General features: G+C 40.7%; 1 protein-coding gene across 1 annotated transcript in view; it reads right to left on the bottom strand.

Annotated features, from left to right (window-relative positions):
• The window catches only part of LOC139708572 (rab3 GTPase-activating protein non-catalytic subunit-like), a 31,681-nt gene extending 14,203 nt beyond the window's left edge, over window positions 1-17,478 (bottom strand). Inside the window, exons 1-17 of the mRNA XM_071620514.1 lie at window positions 17,135-17,478; window positions 16,058-16,324; window positions 15,456-15,553; window positions 14,055-14,181; window positions 13,291-13,372; window positions 12,260-12,383; window positions 10,085-10,286; window positions 7,775-7,876; window positions 6,811-6,959; window positions 5,994-6,073; window positions 4,839-4,937; window positions 4,145-4,284; window positions 3,469-3,682; window positions 2,694-2,923; window positions 2,087-2,151; window positions 998-1,309; window positions 88-418 (exon numbers count right to left, since the gene is read on the bottom strand). Of these exons, the coding sequence (XP_071476615.1) occupies window positions 88-418; window positions 998-1,309; window positions 2,087-2,151; window positions 2,694-2,923; window positions 3,469-3,682; window positions 4,145-4,284; window positions 4,839-4,937; window positions 5,994-6,073; window positions 6,811-6,959; window positions 7,775-7,876; window positions 10,085-10,286; window positions 12,260-12,383; window positions 13,291-13,372; window positions 14,055-14,181; window positions 15,456-15,553; window positions 16,058-16,160 (2,458 nt within the window). The 5' untranslated portion in view covers window positions 16,161-16,324; window positions 17,135-17,478. The remainder of the gene's footprint in view (window positions 1-87; window positions 419-997; window positions 1,310-2,086; window positions 2,152-2,693; window positions 2,924-3,468; window positions 3,683-4,144; window positions 4,285-4,838; window positions 4,938-5,993; window positions 6,074-6,810; window positions 6,960-7,774; window positions 7,877-10,084; window positions 10,287-12,259; window positions 12,384-13,290; window positions 13,373-14,054; window positions 14,182-15,455; window positions 15,554-16,057; window positions 16,325-17,134) is intronic.
• Between the last annotated feature and the right edge of the window lie 52 nt (window positions 17,479-17,530).

Below are 17,530 nucleotides of genomic sequence, written 5' to 3'. Positions count from 1 at the left end.
CAAATAAACAAACAAATGCCAAAGCAAAACATCCATGCTCTACTACTGAATGGCAACTTTCTAAAGACAATGTTTGGCGTGGCGTACCTAAGGCAAGTTTCTTCTCTTCTGCAAGGTTATCCTTGAAAGTGACCTTCATCTTCACTTCTTCCGTTGGTGCCATCTCCTCTCTGCCATCCTCCTCATCCTCCTCCTCCCCTCGTCTCTTCCCTTCCTCCGCGGCCCCCTCATCCGATGTCCTCAGTACGACCGTCTTGAAGCAGCTGAGGAAGGTGGCAGGGTCCATGCTATAGTCCACGGCAAAGCGGACCCTGGCTTCCGACGAGGAGGAGGACGATGATGACGACAGGTAAGAGCTGACCTCTTTCAGGAGAGCCTCGAGAGCTGTGGGGTCCTGCTTCAATGCTGAGGCAAGGGCCTGGGAGAGGTAGGGAGAGCAGCCACAGACTAAGCATGTATTCAAAGAAACAGCAAATGTTGCATCCAAACAGAAACACAATGACAAATGAAGGACAAAAATGTTCACTCCAAAATACACCCTTACAATCTTTGCATAATCCTACACATAACATATTTTTTTCTAGTGACAAGGATATAGCACAACTTCAAAAAATTCACAGAAGTAGAACATGAGAAGTCGAAGAAAAGTGAAGACCAGAATCTTAAATTCAGATTACATCAAAACTACAACAGAATCTTAAATTCAGATTACATCAACACTACATTTGTACAATCTTCAGTTTAACACCTAATTACTTCTACTGAATGCTTTGACCACTCCTATTACCATACAACTATCAACATTTCAATTGATAATTAAAGGTAACAATGCCCAGATAGCAGCTTACTCAAGACTTCAGCCTCGAAAAAAAAGGGGGGCAAATCTTGGAAACGATCTCACATTTCTCATGGGACTATTCGAACATATGAAAGACTGACTGAAAAGTTTGATCCAAAAGTGGTGATGATTTCGACAGATAATGAGAGACACACTCACCTCAAGGGATGACTCATTGCCTACTGTCTCTTGGTCCAGCCCCTCCCTGGCTGTCTCCTGCTCCCTGTCTGTGGAATCAGCTTCAGTGCCTGCCACCCCGCCTCCAGTGTCACCACCTCTCCTCTGGAGCCCCTGGATCCTGGTGTAGGTCTCCACCAGTGTGACCTGGCAGCCGCAGTACTGGAGCAGCTTGCGGCTCTCGTAGTCCATGCTGCTGGGCTCCTGGCCCGACAGCTGGACGATGAGGACTCGGACGATGTGGAGGAGCTCCTCGGGTGACATGCCCTTGGCTGACAGGGCTTTGTCCAGGGCCTTGAAAGACAATGGCACACCCATCCATCAATCCAACACAAAAATTTTTCACATTTCTTTTGTTTTTTCTTCTTCTTTTTTTGCACTTGTACTTTTATTTCTGTTTTTGATATGCAGAGGGCCCACAGGGTGAACAGTGCTGAGATCATTGAAGCGACTACCCTGTACAAATAAGACTGAATAATAATGGTAATAATAACAACAATGATAATAAAATGATATTGCAAGAGCAAGGATGAGGTGTGACAATTAGCAAAACATATTCTTAGTTACGAAGCCTTACTTGAAAGCAACTTTTTTTAAAAGGTGTTATAAAAATCCAAGGGTCTTAGAAAAAGGCTCTGTCATTTGCCTCAATCCGAAACAGCACCAAGTGGGCTCTGAGTGCCAACTGGCACAGAAAACCCCTTAGTGCTGTACACACTGTCCAAAGTCCCTTGCACAAAAACGGTCAACCCCCGCCATCAACTCAAATACTATTCCCATATCAAAAACTTTTGAAGCAATAACTGTGGTTCAATTGAGAGTGATGCCCATGTGTGAAAGAAGTTTTAACTCATTTTATTTGTCTATTTTCTACATCACATCTTCTTCTTTTAATAAAGTGAAGGCCACCTTGTGGTGTGTCAGCGTATTGGAGGGTTGCCAGGTGCAGTCATGCATGTAAAGTGTATTTCAAAACATATGCTATGAAGGCAGTCTGGAAACATATAATCTTTCAAGACAAGATTATTTCCAGACTGCCTCAATAACCAGCAGTTAGTGGCCTACACATACCTGTTGCTTGTATGCTGTCAACTTGAGATCTTGCAGTATTTTGCTGATTGGTTCCACGATGGGTTCTTGCGTGGAGAAAAGATGAAGAAACCAATGTCAACTTACTGCCTAATCTATGTTCATTACAAGGACGAATCATATGTTGGCTGTTTCTCAACAAAATTCTGTATCCATCTGATGTAGGATTACATCACAACAATTTGCTATGCAAAAATTCCTTGAAAAGCTACAAACTCAGACTAGACATCTGGACAAACTAATGTTAAATTTCCAGCCATGATTTGTCACAAATTACTCTGCTTTCACATTATTTTTGTAGTATGTTTGACAATGCAGCATGAATAAGTAAAATAACAAATGATTAATTCTGATCATCACTAGTACCTTCATGTAAAACAAGCCACCTTGTATTTGCAATAGCTAGTCCTCTTAAATCAACTGTCTATAATAGAGAGAAAGTGGCAGAGAGCTAGAAACTGAGGAGAAACAGTACACAAGCTAATCTGTACTCTTTGTCACATATTGGCATGGGTTTCATAGGTATTGCTCACATCAAGTGAAGCAGTATGTTGACTGACTGAATAACATACGAGAATTGACCCCTGACCTTTCAGTGACCTCCTGTGGTGCAGCAGACTGGACAGCTTCTTGATGAGGTGCAGGTCGTGCGCCCTCTTGCTGTTCTTGTCGCTCAGGGCCAGGTGGAACGGCACGTTGATGGTTCTCACGAGGCCGCTGGGTTCCAGCAGGCAGCACTGCAACATGTGGGGGCGTGTGCGCGAGTCTTGAAACGAGAGGCTGTTGAGACCCATGACCCCATGGCCTGGATACAGCAGCCTAAGGAGTTTGGGGGAACAGATACACAATAATAATCATGAAAACATAAGATATTAATTTTTTCTTTTCTTTTCAATGCCAAGAGAATGATGATGTTTAACCCACTGAGGACGGGCTGATTTTGCTACAATAAGCATTTCCCACAGACACTTGCCCAGGTATACTCAGGACTCGTCCTGAACGGGTTAAGCATTAAAAAAAAATTGAAATAGTGATCATGAAAATGACAAGCCACACATTGCTCATGCAAACTTAGAGAGGGATATATACAATCCGTCAAGCTGGGCAAATGTATGCATGGTGTAGCAGAATGTGTGAGGAGATAGTGTGTCGAAATTTCTCTGTAATAGATGCAGTTTCATCTAGCCATAAAATGTGTTTGTGTATCCAAATTGCAATTTTGTTGGATATTCCCATTGATTTTGCTTCTTTCTTTCTCTTGGAACAATGATGTTCTATTAAATTTCTAGGTTATGGTCTGTTGGAAATTTAATCTTGTAAAGGAATATTTTGCTGAGATGGTTTACGCTCTGTCCTTCATTCACCTGCAAGACTTGGGCACATTGAAGGCTGCCACCCGGGGGCCTTGCTGCGTGTTCCACACTTCTATAATCCCCCTGCGGGGTGCATAGATAACCAGGAAGAGGGCCACGCGGGGTCCATGCGAGCTCCCTGCGCTGGCACGGGCTCTCTTCCCTCCATGGTCCCGGTGGATGTCCTCCACCACCTGTATCCAGCCACACTGGGCATCACGGTAACCTGACAATGAAAAGGAGGGCATCGGTGTACTGAGAACAAAGCCTTAAGAGCATAGCTTCATGAAAACTACCAGTAGTGAGAACATGGGGGAACATAGAACATGCTAGCATCATGAAAGCATGATGACCTTCAGATAACCCCCCCCCCCAAAAAAAAAAAAAAAACACACACAAAACACAAAAACACAAAAACACAAAAACACACAAAAAAAACAGCTCAAAGAAGGCTGGTAATGGTCAGCAACTCATCTATGGAAATGGAGATCACATCGATGAACATTAATGCTAAAGTCATTACATTCACACTGCAGCTCGTTTAATGCAAAATGTCACAACTTCACACAGTATGTGCAGTTTATACTGATTTTGCTTCATTCCTTTGATTGACAGATAACTTTCTCTTCTACCGCTAAGCATATTCTCAACTATTTTACCAATGTAAAATATCCGTTGCTCTTTTTACCTTTCCACATCCTGACAGCCACTCCGCGGATGACATCAACCAGCGACACTCTGCCAAAGCTATCAGTGCTCACCGCTAACCTGAGACCAGGAGCCAGAACTATACTGTCTCCATGGCGACGGACATCAGGCAGACCAAACCTGCATCAGGAAGGGAAATTTCTTCTTTCAAAACAATGTCTACTCTAACAACAGCTCAGTAATATTCACGTTTCCAGAATCCACAACACACAAGTCCACAAAAATCCTTGCACATCAATTTCAGTACCCTTAAAACATATGAATTCACTTATTATCAAGATGCAAACATAATGCAGCAGTTTATTACTTTCATAGAAAATTTTCACAGCAAACTTACGAGAGAGCTCAAAATATGCAGTGCCTTTCTTCATCCTTCAAATTTTTTAAAACATATGTTTACCATTAATCAACACCACAGGAACCTTGCACTGACAAGAAAGAATACAGTACTCAAATTACTACATCCACTTTGATTACAGTACAATACCATTTTTACCCAACTGTAAATGTCGCATCTGCACAAGGCATGTTAAAAAGAGCAATTCATATTACACAGAGTCTAGTAACAATCTGAGGCTTGAAAATACTTCAAGCAAGAACTTGAAGCAGAACTGGCTTCACTGTACGAGATCCTCATGTTTGGTGTAAAGTAAAGTTGACTCTGATCAGCTCACCTGATGGGGAGAGACATCGCTGGCTCCACCCGAGGCTTCTGTTTGGAACCCGTCTGTGTGTCGGCATTCTGCTTGCTGCCACCAAAACCAAACCATCCACTGTGAAGGAAAGATGTCAGCAAGACAATGTTCATGGGATACAGCCTCTCTTGAAAACTTTCAATATCGTGGCCAGAAAAAAATCAAATAAATGAATAAATAAATAATTACAAATCTTACGATAAGCAGACAACATCTGGCTCAGGAATAATACTTGTAAAATTCCACCTAAATATAGTCATGCCTAGATTAGCAGTAACAAGATAGAATAGTCCTTTATCTTTTTTTAATATATATTTTAGTGTAAAATCAGCTTCCAATAATCTTCATGTAAAGAATATTTGGTATGCATCAGGCCAATGTTATATTTTGACTACAAAATGGACATTGGAGGATAATTACTGCATTAAACATCATTGGGGCTGAATAGAAGTGCTCCCTAAGGGCATCTATGAGATGTGCTACCAGCATTTAAAATTTGACATGAGGACCAAACTGGTGACATCCTAGAGCAAAGGTTTCACTTAAGTTGCAGTCTTGTTGATGGTAGAACCAATCACCAATGACAGAGACTCCAACTCTCCCGCTTTCGACGGGAGATCTCCCGCCGAAAGCCCATTTTTGCACAATCTCCCGTTCTCCCGTTTGAGATTTGATTTCTCCCGCCCTGGCTCTGTGTCTCCCGGTGGAAAGCATTTCTTACTTATTTCTATCGTATGTTGAAAAAATAAGCCTTAGATAGCACCAGAGAACATCTAGAATCCTAGGAACTTCGCGCTTCGCACACATCAACTTGGAGTCTCCCGTTTGCTAGGGGTTTCGGGCGGGATAATCTCCAGATCAGAAGGTGCTTGGGGTTGGAGTCTCTGTATTATGGCCTGAGATCATCGCATCACAGAATGTAGTTTTCCTTAATATTCCTGAATTTGAAGTATGGCATACACTATCCACTGCATTTAGAATATCAAATGCTAACTGGCAAATATTGCAATATATATATCTGCACACAAAGACAACTTTCATAGTATGAAAGTTTGACAGTCACGTGCTTCATTGTAACGATGAAGCACTACTGGTATCCCATAGTTAGTACTCTTCAAGAGACATTCAACTGACCTTGCTGCTGAGAATATTGCTGACTTCAGTTTGCTGGCTACAGCCATGGCCACATCAGAGAAGAGAGGCTGGGCACTTCCCTGATTATGGACATCACAAAATTAATGTGAAAATTATCACTCAATGCAAGAAGATTCTAAAGAGCTATTAGGGAGATATTTATGTGTTGCATGCATCTCAATTGCCAAAGATGATTTTCAAATGGGCGGGGGGGGGGGGGGGGGGGGGGGGGGGGGGGTAATATCCTTGTCAAGACATCCAATAGTGCCTCATGCAGAATTAAGAAGACTTGGCAGCTCTGATGTTACTCAAGATATGATGCTACATTTATGATCACTTGCCTTTCATTTTAATGCAAAATTAAAACATAATTATATGTGCTGCCAATATATCACAAAAACATCAATCATGCCAGCTAAGCAACATATTCCAAATCACATTTAAGTAGATATTCTACAGTGACAAGTTTTGCATCTGAACAAAAATATGCCTTTTTTTTATTTCAGAAAGTTAGCACATCTGGTTTCATAAGTAACTAGTAATGAACTGTCAAAAAAAAAAATCAAAAATGCTCAACAAGCAAAAGAAAACAAAACAGCACTACAACTTTATAGCTCCTCACACACAACTAAATGCAGCTATGCTACTGCACATCAGAAAACGACTGCACAGGGCAGTGTATTAACACATTTACAATTTGCTTTCTAATATGATGTTGGAAAACACAAAGAACTCTGATGTTCGGAGGGTCTTTCGCTTTTTGGCTACCCCACAGACATACACACTTTTGGTAGTGTGAGGTCAGTTTGGGTCTCACCTCCAGGGCATAGAAGAATCCCAGGAATGGCCCTGCCCCGGCGGTGACGTACTTGTGACAGACAGGGGGCGTGGTCCTGACCGAGGCATTGTAGCCACCCAGGGTGGATGCCGCATGGAGCTGGTCAAATGAGCAGCTGGACACCACGCCTTGAGGACAAAACCAGATAAATTTACCCTTTTATCTGTGTTCTTGTAACAATCACTACAATGGCAGCCTCTATCAAAAACCCTACATGATATATTTTGCAGTGGTTTATTTTTACCAATTTCAGGGGTGCACAGATATTCTTTTTTCTTTTTTTTTAATGCCACAATACTGCCTCCCAAAACACAAATGCAATGCACATCATTTGTGAGAAATCACTGCCAGTTCTTTTTTCAAAGGATAATGCTTATTTCTCATTTTGTAGTTCCAGTTTGCAATCATAAATTCAGCCACTCTAAAACTCTCTTGCACAACATTCATGGTATATGTGGCAGACACAGTAGACATAATCAAAGGCTCCTGTCACACTCTCTGCTAGCAAGTTTGAGATTCACTAATTCCTTTCAGCAGATACTCTGTATTCATGTCATGTATTGGACAAAATAATCTGCTCTTCAGATTACAAACTTCATGCAAATGTCAATGCAATACACGAATAAAATTATTTATTTCTCTCATACTGAATCAAGGGGAATTTTATCACATGAAGACTTCCAGATGATAGAAAGAAACAAAGAAAAAAATTACAATTGCACTGATCAAATACACCCTAAACACATTATCAGCACTTCAGTTGCAATTGACATTTACATATTTACTACTGTAAAATGTCTTCTTCAGTGATATTATTTCCCATTTTACTACTAACTTGCACAGCAATGGAGCCAAAACAAACAAAAAGAAACAAAACCCAAAAAAAAGGTCGGGAAGCTTCAGTCTGATTCTGCCAACCACAGACAGGATGAGGGAGATTTACCTGTGCTGACGTGATCTACGATAGCATCTTGCTGCTGCAGGCCCCACTTTTTGTAGGCAAGGGGTGGTGGCTGGATGTTGTCCTGGCTACCACTGGCTGCAGCTGTCAGGGTGTGAAATACCAAAAGTTTCAGACACATCATACGGGACTCAGACAGGACTCAGCCAGTGGTAAAAGGCATCAAGACTAGAGGTATATTTCATACACATCCTTTGGGAGGGTTGCTACATGCAGTAAACTTGTCCAAGTTCGAGTGACCAGAGACTCACAACCAGTAGCTCTAGTGATGAACTTGTATGACTTTCTTTCATTAAAATCTTTGCAATTGGTGTGATCTGACTGTATAATATTACATTGATGAATCATCTACAATATTAATAGTAAACTCAGTAATATGTTTATGTATGGCATAAAAAGGAATCAAACTAACACTTCCCCGCTAGTCCACAGCTACTTTAAAAGGATTGATGATGGCAACAGCATCATAAATATTCATAACATTAATTGATATACAGTATTTAATTCACTTTATGACTACCTATACAATTTATTAGCTTTCTTTATTAACAGGAACACAAGAAAGCAACATTGGTTGTAGAAATGGAAATTACAAGGTATGCAACAGACAAAACACAATATAAGTCTTAAACACAGTACGATAGTCAATGCCTATAGACAGCCCACCTGTCTTTATGGCTCTAGCTTTAATGCCTCTCTAACAGCAACAAGTTATATGTGACCCGCGACAACGGTTTCAGGCAAAAGTCGCAAGAGCAAATTCCCTCCTAGGCGGGGTACAAAGATTTTGACCATAATTTTTGTCGATTTAGGTTTTCTGCAGAAATCGAATCTTTGATATGTTTTCTACATCTACACTAAATTTCATAGCATAAGATTAACTTTTTCCAATCGAAAATGGAATTTTAAGCACCCTATGTTGGATCGCACTCGTCAGTTTCGAGCTTCTTTCGAACGCCGCGCCAATATCCCCAGCGTTGCTATGGCGCAGGGTCTCGCATGCGATTGGCTGGTGCGTCGCATACATTTACATAATTCGGCTTTCGGAGACACCAGTTGCGTTTGGGGAATGCTTTGTCCACGCGTGCACGATTACACGCTCCATTGTTCTTGCTATAGTGGTTTATATACGTTCGCTCTGTAGTGCATGCTCTTCGTTTGGCTTTCTATTCTAACTATTCTACCGCAATGTTCGACAATGGAAGTGAAACGAAAATCACATAGCATGACATAACCGTGTGAAAAGTTATTCTCAAATTTGTCTACTTGTACATGTAGTAAAAATTATGACAGCAGACTGACTCAATGGAAGGTAGATGAGAGGAAAGGAGCGGTCACAAAATATGACTAACTATAATTTATTCAAATACTACACGTCAAGATCGCACCAAACGAGTCGTGTTTGTTTGTTTGTTTCAATTCAATTAGCACCACCGAACAAAGCAACATATGCATGTCTTGTAAAAGCAAAACAAACAGAAAGCGTGACCCTTGTCAGCACTATAATTTTCTGCCTTCTAAAGGGTCGCCAATGATATAGACAAATCAACCACAATGAAATCGCGATTTGTAAATGTGTAGATTCGCCACCGCTCCTGTTACATGCACATGGTCATGGCGTGTGGATGCCATTGCGTAATGCGTGCACTAAATACACATGTACATGTACACCATACAGCTGTACGTGCAATTATCGTATTCGCCATCTTGAAAGACGTACTGTAAACAAACCCGAGCGAAACGCATTGTTTTTCTGCTCCATACCCTGAGCTCCGAGGAAGGTGCCCGGGAAATTTGACTCTCTCAGTGAGCCAATCAGAAGGCGATGTGGTTGCTAGAGGCGGAGCTTAACATCGATTGGCACCATCGTACGGATGGGTGATTCTCCCCTCGCATCGCCGCTCGGACATTGTCTTTGAGAAAGAGGTGAATCTTCAAAGCCCGTTTTCTCGCAATTTTGACAGGCTAACAACTTAAAAGGTGCATTTTATTTCTCTTTCTATGCCCACTTATGGTGCCGAAGAATGCAAGTGTTTTATATCAATGCAAAGCTTAGGAAATGGGCAATGTGATTCAGTCAAAAAATGATTTTTCGAAATTCCTGACTTTTGCCTGAAACAGTTGTCGCCGGTCACATATGTTATCCCAGTTACCATTTTTGAGGCATGTGACACAGTTGAATTTTATCAAAATTCACACAAATTCACAGCATAGTAGCACCAAGGACCCACTATTTGCTGGGCAGGTCAAAAAACCAAAGATTTATTTGTGTTTGACAGCCAGTGTAGGTACCTTTAGCGAGTTGGTTCCTGCAGGCACGCAGACTCTGGAAGAGGCTGAAGCCGTCCACCGTCACCAGGGCCGTCGGGTAGAGGATGGTGAGCTCCTCCTGTTGCTCGGCAACCCCGACATGGCGCGGCATCTCGTACGTCCTCCCCTTCAGCCTCAGTACAGGGTCCTCGTGCAGCAGCTGAGACAGGAGCAAGGATCCAGTCTAGGCCCATCGGCAAAAGCAGAAGAGATATAAAGTGTCCATAAAAACCAAGATTAACAAAGCTGAAGAACTAGTAAGTTCCTGAACCAACATAAACCAAGAATAACATTTACGACTAACAACACAAAACACATCCCACATCACATTCTAACAATCTTAGACAGCTGGATGCCCAATCAGACTTCGTGGTTGGTACATGCTACCTGATTCTCTGACAGATTTGAATAAGGTTGACACAATAAGTGCAACAGAGAGAAAAACAAAGGATTTCCATCAAATATTTACCAGAAACAGTGATTTCAAATTCGTCGACTGTCATAAATTTGTTGTCAAATTCTGTTGTTTTACTCCTTATTATGGAGAGCTATGGGCAAATGGCTTTACAACCATGTGATATATTATTTCTGTAAGAGAAAAAATAAAGAGAGCTGGGTAAATTCATGCTAGATGGCTATTGCGACCTGATAATGCCTTCATCAAAATTTTCTCATGAAAACAACAATTGAACCACATGCAAGTGTGCACATCAATAGACATGAGTTTCAAGTTGAAACTTAATCTGTCTGCATTGAGCAGCCAGACAAAAGAGACACCTTATTAACCCGTTCCTTCCGCAATTCTCCGAGTGCCTTTAATGCCCCCAAACGAGATTCTTTTCGCCCGTCAACACAGAGGCACACAGGTTGGTAATCCAGCTATGTGAAGGCAGTCAAGCGGTTCATTGTGTCCCCATTTCTACGGTCAACTACATGTGCCCGTGAACAATGGAAATATTGATCGGGTGCGAGGTATGAATAGCGCGTGCGCTGATGAGCTCTTAGAATCTTTTGTTCTACACAAAACCAGGTACCTGAATGAGGTGACTGGGGTCAGCGAACCCGCATTTCTAACTGATCTCAGCCTTGATCAGTATGTACATGTTCGTACGAGTTTACAGCAGAACAAGCAAAAAACTAAATTAGGAAAAGGTACATAATACTGTAAAACCCCCTTTTTTTAAACAGCAGGAAAACAAATCCTGATAGAATAAACTCTGATCTTTTGATCAAACCCACTTTTCTGAGCATTTTAACACAAAGAAACATGAATTTAGGCCACTGAAGCAGGCACCCTTGTCTTCATTTTGGGAACCTGGTAAACCAGGTTCCCGTATATCAGTTGCTCCCAAGGGAACCTGGTAAACCAGGTTCCCGTAAGGAACGGGTTAAGATTCCAAGTACAAAAGCACTTGTACAGGATCAGAGTTTGACCTAATTAGGGATCAAGCTCTAACAAAGGCAGTGGCAATATAGGCAAGGAATGCCCTCATCCCTTTCACAGCAGTGGCAAGATAATCCTCCCTCTTGTTAAGCTCCTGACAAGGAAGGAGCCATTGTACTTTTTTTCCCCTAGTACAATCAGCCTATAACTGTTTTCATGTGCATTGTCTTCTTCACACATGACTACTGGGGGAAGGGGGTGGGGCACTAGCCTCTGTATCTCAAGGTGTTCTTATGCCAAAACATATCAGTCGTGTTATTTATCTAACCCTGATGGGGGAAAAATGGCTTAGAGTTTCAAATCAATTCCTAAATAAAGAGATACAGTCACAGATATAATACCAATACTGTACAAAATTCAAGACTACACTAGCAGCTGCCCTGCCTCAAATGATAAAATAAAATACAGGAAATGATGAAACAGATACACAAACTGATTGACTGATATTCAATGGAATGAGATAAACAAATACTGAAAACATCTACACAAATACAACAAGATACAATTGTAGCTGTAATAAAATAGGGTAACAAAACACAAAAATTTGCAACAGGGATTAAGAATTGTAATTCTTCATGTACATTACGTAAAAGTATTATAATGGGCAGCTTACGAAAAAGATGAAAATGATCAGACACCTGGACAGGACATAGCAACATACCACACACCATCTATCCTCAGCAGATTCATGACTGAACAATCATCTGACTTACCTCTGTGTACATCCTGACGTAGCCAGAGGTGAACCCCACTACGACACAGGTCCAGTCGGGGGCCCCTTGAGATGAGCGCTTCTGTGATGCCAAGGGTACGCACATGACGCTGGTGATGCACTCACTGGATGGAATACAGCATGCATAAAAAGAATTTAATGGTATGCAATCCAGCAAACAACAATTATTACCACCGCCAAGGAATCATCGGCGTTGGTTTGCCCGTTTGCAGAATAACTCAAAAAGTTGTGAATGGATTTAAATGAAAGTAATTTCTTGCAGGAAAAGTCAGTAACGACACAAGAAACAGATGATTAAATTTTGTTTGTGATCCAGGAATTTTTATGGATTTTTGAAGGATCTTTTTATCTTTTGGCATGTTAGGTCAATGAACTAGGGAGTTCAGCTGCACGCACTGGAGGTTTACATAAATTATGCGCACTTAAGTGTGTGCTCTGCTCTGGCAAGGCACTGTGCAGCTGGAAGCTGATGACATAAACAAAAGGCTTCTATATTGGGAAATTGCATGTGTTTATGGGTAGAAATGAGTTGCTGACTTGGCACAGGTCTGCGCTCTTTGAGTGCTTTTCTATTTGTATCAGTGAGAGGGAGAGTAGGGACAACTGAAAATCACAATGAAAGCACTTCACTGAACCTGACAATTAACACATAATAATTATGGTTATACACCAGGAGGTGGACTGTACTTTTGAAGAAGAAGTAGAAGAAGAATATGGCCCTTATGGGTATCTTTGCTCTTCACGAAACTCTAGTACACACACATGTGGCGCGAGCACACTAGAGATTATCTCATTCATGACAATTGGATACAATACTGAAATAATGTGAACCTGACAATCAGTAATAAACCAGGAGGTGGACTATACTTTTCAAGAAGAAGAAGAAGAATGCGGTATCTTTGCTCTTCCCCTAACTCTAGCTGGAACACACACTGTTGGCGCAAGCACATTGGAGATTATCTCATTCATGACAAATAGATACAATACTGAAAGAAAGTCAATTGCCGTTACCCATCTTCTTGATTGAGAATGTCTTTGTGTATGATGTGGTATTTGCTGTCAATTCCATCCTTTTCTTCTGGATCCCATTTCTCTGCAAGGCAAAAATAAAAGGATAAACACTTTCACATATTGATTGATTGATTGAATGGTTTATTGATCATCAAACTTTGCAGCCAAATTCAGGGTTCATGATTTTTAGATGGTGATAGATGAAAGTGACATGAAAGCATGCCATGTGACTTGCTTATGACATGGTCATGAGCAAATAAAGCATTCATACTATTGTGTCATTTTGTAATGACGCGTGAACGATTTCTTATAATTTCTTGGAGCTAGGGGCAATATCATTTGTATATTATCCTATTACTTGAATCCTACGAAAACTCATTAAAAATTTGCTCTTTATTTGTCAATACAACAGAAAGATATATGAATAAAATCATTGTTGTTTTTTGGAAGGAACACATTATTGAACATTAAGTGTTTAATGCAATGATAAGACAAAGCCTTGCACATTTTCACACACACCTTGGTGCCAATGACAGAGATATACAATGTACATTGAAAATCACTTTACAGGCAATCAAATCTTAATATCACAAATTTAAAGGAGAAAAATACCCTTGTGACTTGCAGTTATTCAATATCTCTGTTGCTAAAACATAGTCAAATCAGCAGATTGGCTTCAGGGTTCCGCTGAATGCGTTAAAAAAAAAGCATCAAGATAATCTGTTAGCCTGGCAACAACGGAGACTCCCGAGGACTGGACTTACGCTGGAGGAACACTGCCTTCTGGTCGAAAGCGATAACCATGAGCTCACTGGTGGGGGAGAGGGCAATGCAGCATTCCTGGAGCCAGGCATCCTGGTCCGGAGGACCCGCATCGGCCTCGCTCTCCTCCTGTTGGTAAACCAATATGGCCATACAGGTTTTAAGTTTGCATGCATGGCTGGCCACTAAATCTAACGCATTAAAGGGTGAAATGTTTTTGTGACCAGTGGTCCTTAAAGTTGTAGATGTAACATCTAACATGACATCATCCAACAAAAAAAAACAAAAAACCAGCAACTGATTTACGAACACAAAAAGTACACTGTTGAGGTCAATAGCTTCAGGATAGGAAGGACATGCACTCAACAAGAGCACTTAGAATGATTGACGTAGATTTGTGCAGAAGCAGCAAAACAGCACAATTTCTTTTCAGCCTTGTCTGCATTGTTTCTTTGCAAATAAAATGAAATACGAAAACTACAATGTACTAGTAGGTTTACACAGAGCACTCAACTCACAGACACACTTAAGAATTCAGAAATGAATTTCACAGAGAAAAAAAATGTACAAAGGATACACAGCTAACAGAAGCTGCAAAGATCAAAACATTACTAAAGGACACATTCAATAGGTGAACGCAAAAATTTGCTAAGTAGTGCAGTCAGCTGAATTGCAAATATCATTTTTTGTGTCTGAAGATCTTGTTTGCCAATCCTAAGGGTCACATTACAGCAGGTATATAAAAGGATGCAAGTTTTGAGGAGTATGTCCCATATAGAATTAGAGCACTTCATTATTGGGTTCAATTCACATTAAAAAAAAAAATTACTATGCAATAAACTCACTTTGGTAACATATGAATAGATGAAACATTTTACACATCTTGAACCAAAATACATACACTCTAATGCACAACTTGTACACTTTCACACAGATTAGATATCAAATATAAACTAAAATCTATTTTACAAGACATGAATCATACAAAAAGTAAATGAAACACTTCATTCATCTACTAGATCCATCAGCTTACTAAGTATGTGAATTTTGACTTCTCAAGACAACATTGACGTCATAATGATAACAATTTAAATATCTGATAAATCTTTAAATAATTTTATCACTTCACACTCTAAATTGTCAAATCACTACAAACTAGATTTTACACTGCATTTGTGTGTGTGTGTGTGTTATTCATGAATTCTCTAGAGAGAGTATGAAGCATTTTCACAACATGGGCTCATGCCCACTTCTTCTTTAATTCAAATAGAAATGTCAGTTAGGGTGTATTAAACTTTGCTCTTCTGCGCAAACTTGCTATATGAACACGCTGATGAATCCTTGTAGAAAATATGCAGGTGAGAAACAGAATGGGAGCATGCAGGTGATGCACTAACACTCACTTTTTTGAAAGCAACGGCATTTAGGGCTGATTTCACTTTTAGACTCACACTGTTACTCTCCTCTCCAGACCACGCCCAGTCAGCATCCTCCCAACCATCTACTGATAGATTTTTTTTTTTTTGGGGGGGGGATTAATATCAAAACAAAACAACAAGTATTCACTCATATTGCGATGAAAATATGCTTCTTTTTGGCACTTTCTTCATAATATCTGACGCAAAACAAAAAGCAGAACTACAACTGCTTTAAAATTGACAACCATTGAGGGAGATTATAGCCATATTGTACAAATGAGTACTCACAGCATTGCTGAAGTTTATACATTTCATATTACTTTTACAGGATCTCACTTTCTAAGGGATGAAAAATATCTAGCAAAATGATTAATTTGGTCAAAGGCATATTGTGTATTCATGCATGTATTAATCACAAGTCTTGATTTTCAAGCAATTTTTAATCTAGGAGATCTAAAATACTTCTTGCTTGTTTCACACCCCAACATGGCAAACGCTGCACAAAGTATAGTGATAATGTATTTGTCATGACTTAAAGGTGCGAAAAGAGCTCGTGCCTCAGAACAATACTGGTACTAAGGCATCACCTGTGTCAGTTACGCCTTCATCCTTCTTCCAATTTGGAAAGAGATATCTCTGGACGGTCCCAATGTCACTGAAAGATCCCACATTGGACAGGACGCATGACATCTTGGCTCCTTATGCCTCCAGATTCCGCTCCTGTTCTCAGATCCCTGGGCAATTGCTGTGGACCTGGCCTTTGGCTCAGGAGAGTCTCTTGTAGATGCTGCCACTCTTTGGTGTCATAGAGGGAACAATAGATCTGGCCAGCTGTCTGAAGAGGCCTGCACTATCTGTGAATGAAACAGGGTGGGGAGAAAGAGTTCCACACAATGTACATAATAATATATACTCCGCTCAATCAAACTGACCTATATTCACTGCAGTCTGAGGAAAGGGCACATGAAAGAATGAAGATAATTTGGGCAAAATACTAAAGGATATTTCTGAGCTCTACAACATGCAACACCAACCCTCCAAAAACTAAGAACACAAGTAAATTTATATGGAAAAGTTTAATCCCTATAAAAATCCTAATGCAAACTTTAATCTAATCATCACTGACATCACCACACCCTCTGGTAATCGGCTCACGATGATTAATTTCCATGTGGGGTTTTTTGTGCTTTTTTTTTAAATTGCATTAAGTAAATTGTCTGGATCAGGCCATTAAATTTCCAACAAAAACACCGTTTTATGAATGCCCCAATCGCGCAGCTACTATTAAAAAATAAATAATAATTTCTTTACCGTAGGCGTAGTTACATTTTCTTTCATTTCAGACCCCTCGCCGGCCTCAGCGACAAAACTTTCATTTCAGTAGCCCGACATGAACAGGCCATCCTCAGGCATCAACAATGACAAATTGACAGAGAGAGAGAGAGAGAGAGGGGGGGGGGGGGGGGAGAAAGTCATTGTCGATATGAGCCCTGTCTGTACCACATTCACAGTCAGTGAGTGTAAGCGCATATCTTTGTTTTCATTTTCTCAAATACAGCTCAACTGGAACTCTTAACAAGTGCATTCAAACAGCTGATATTCAGAGTAGTTACACGGTCTTTATCAAATGTACGAACAGGGAATACTGGGAAAGAAAACAGTACCAAGTTAAACGTTATGACGAACCGACTTCACTGGAAACAGAGTAAAAATTAAGTTTCAGAGATTCTGCGACTGACTCAAGACTGCTGCGCTGCGTGGGTGGTGGTGCAGAGCAGTGTGTGTACTTTTCGACGACACATCAAGCGTCCTGGCTGCCGGCTGGACAATTACAACTTTTTCTAGCTGCAAAGTGGTTCCCTGCTGAGGACTAGAGTCTATCCAAAGTTTGACTGTCGTTTGTACTTCCGAATCACATCAATTAGTGATGTCCATGCAAACAACAGCGCTGGGACCAAAAGAACACGGGCATTTTGTCACAACTGTGTTCCACCCTAAGCCGTGTGTGTACTGCTATGCTAACTGGCAGCAGCGATTGTGATCGGATCGGAGCGAGCGAA

This window comes from Diadema antillarum, unplaced genomic scaffold (genome assembly GCF_040938485.1).
Source record: "Diadema antillarum isolate AM-2024a unplaced genomic scaffold, OU_Dant_1.0 scf00000036, whole genome shotgun sequence".
Classification (NCBI taxonomy): domain Eukaryota; kingdom Metazoa; phylum Echinodermata; class Echinoidea; order Diadematoida; family Diadematidae; genus Diadema; species Diadema antillarum.
Note: the sequence above shows the minus strand (reverse complement) of the source record. Positions and strands in the feature narration are given on the sequence as shown.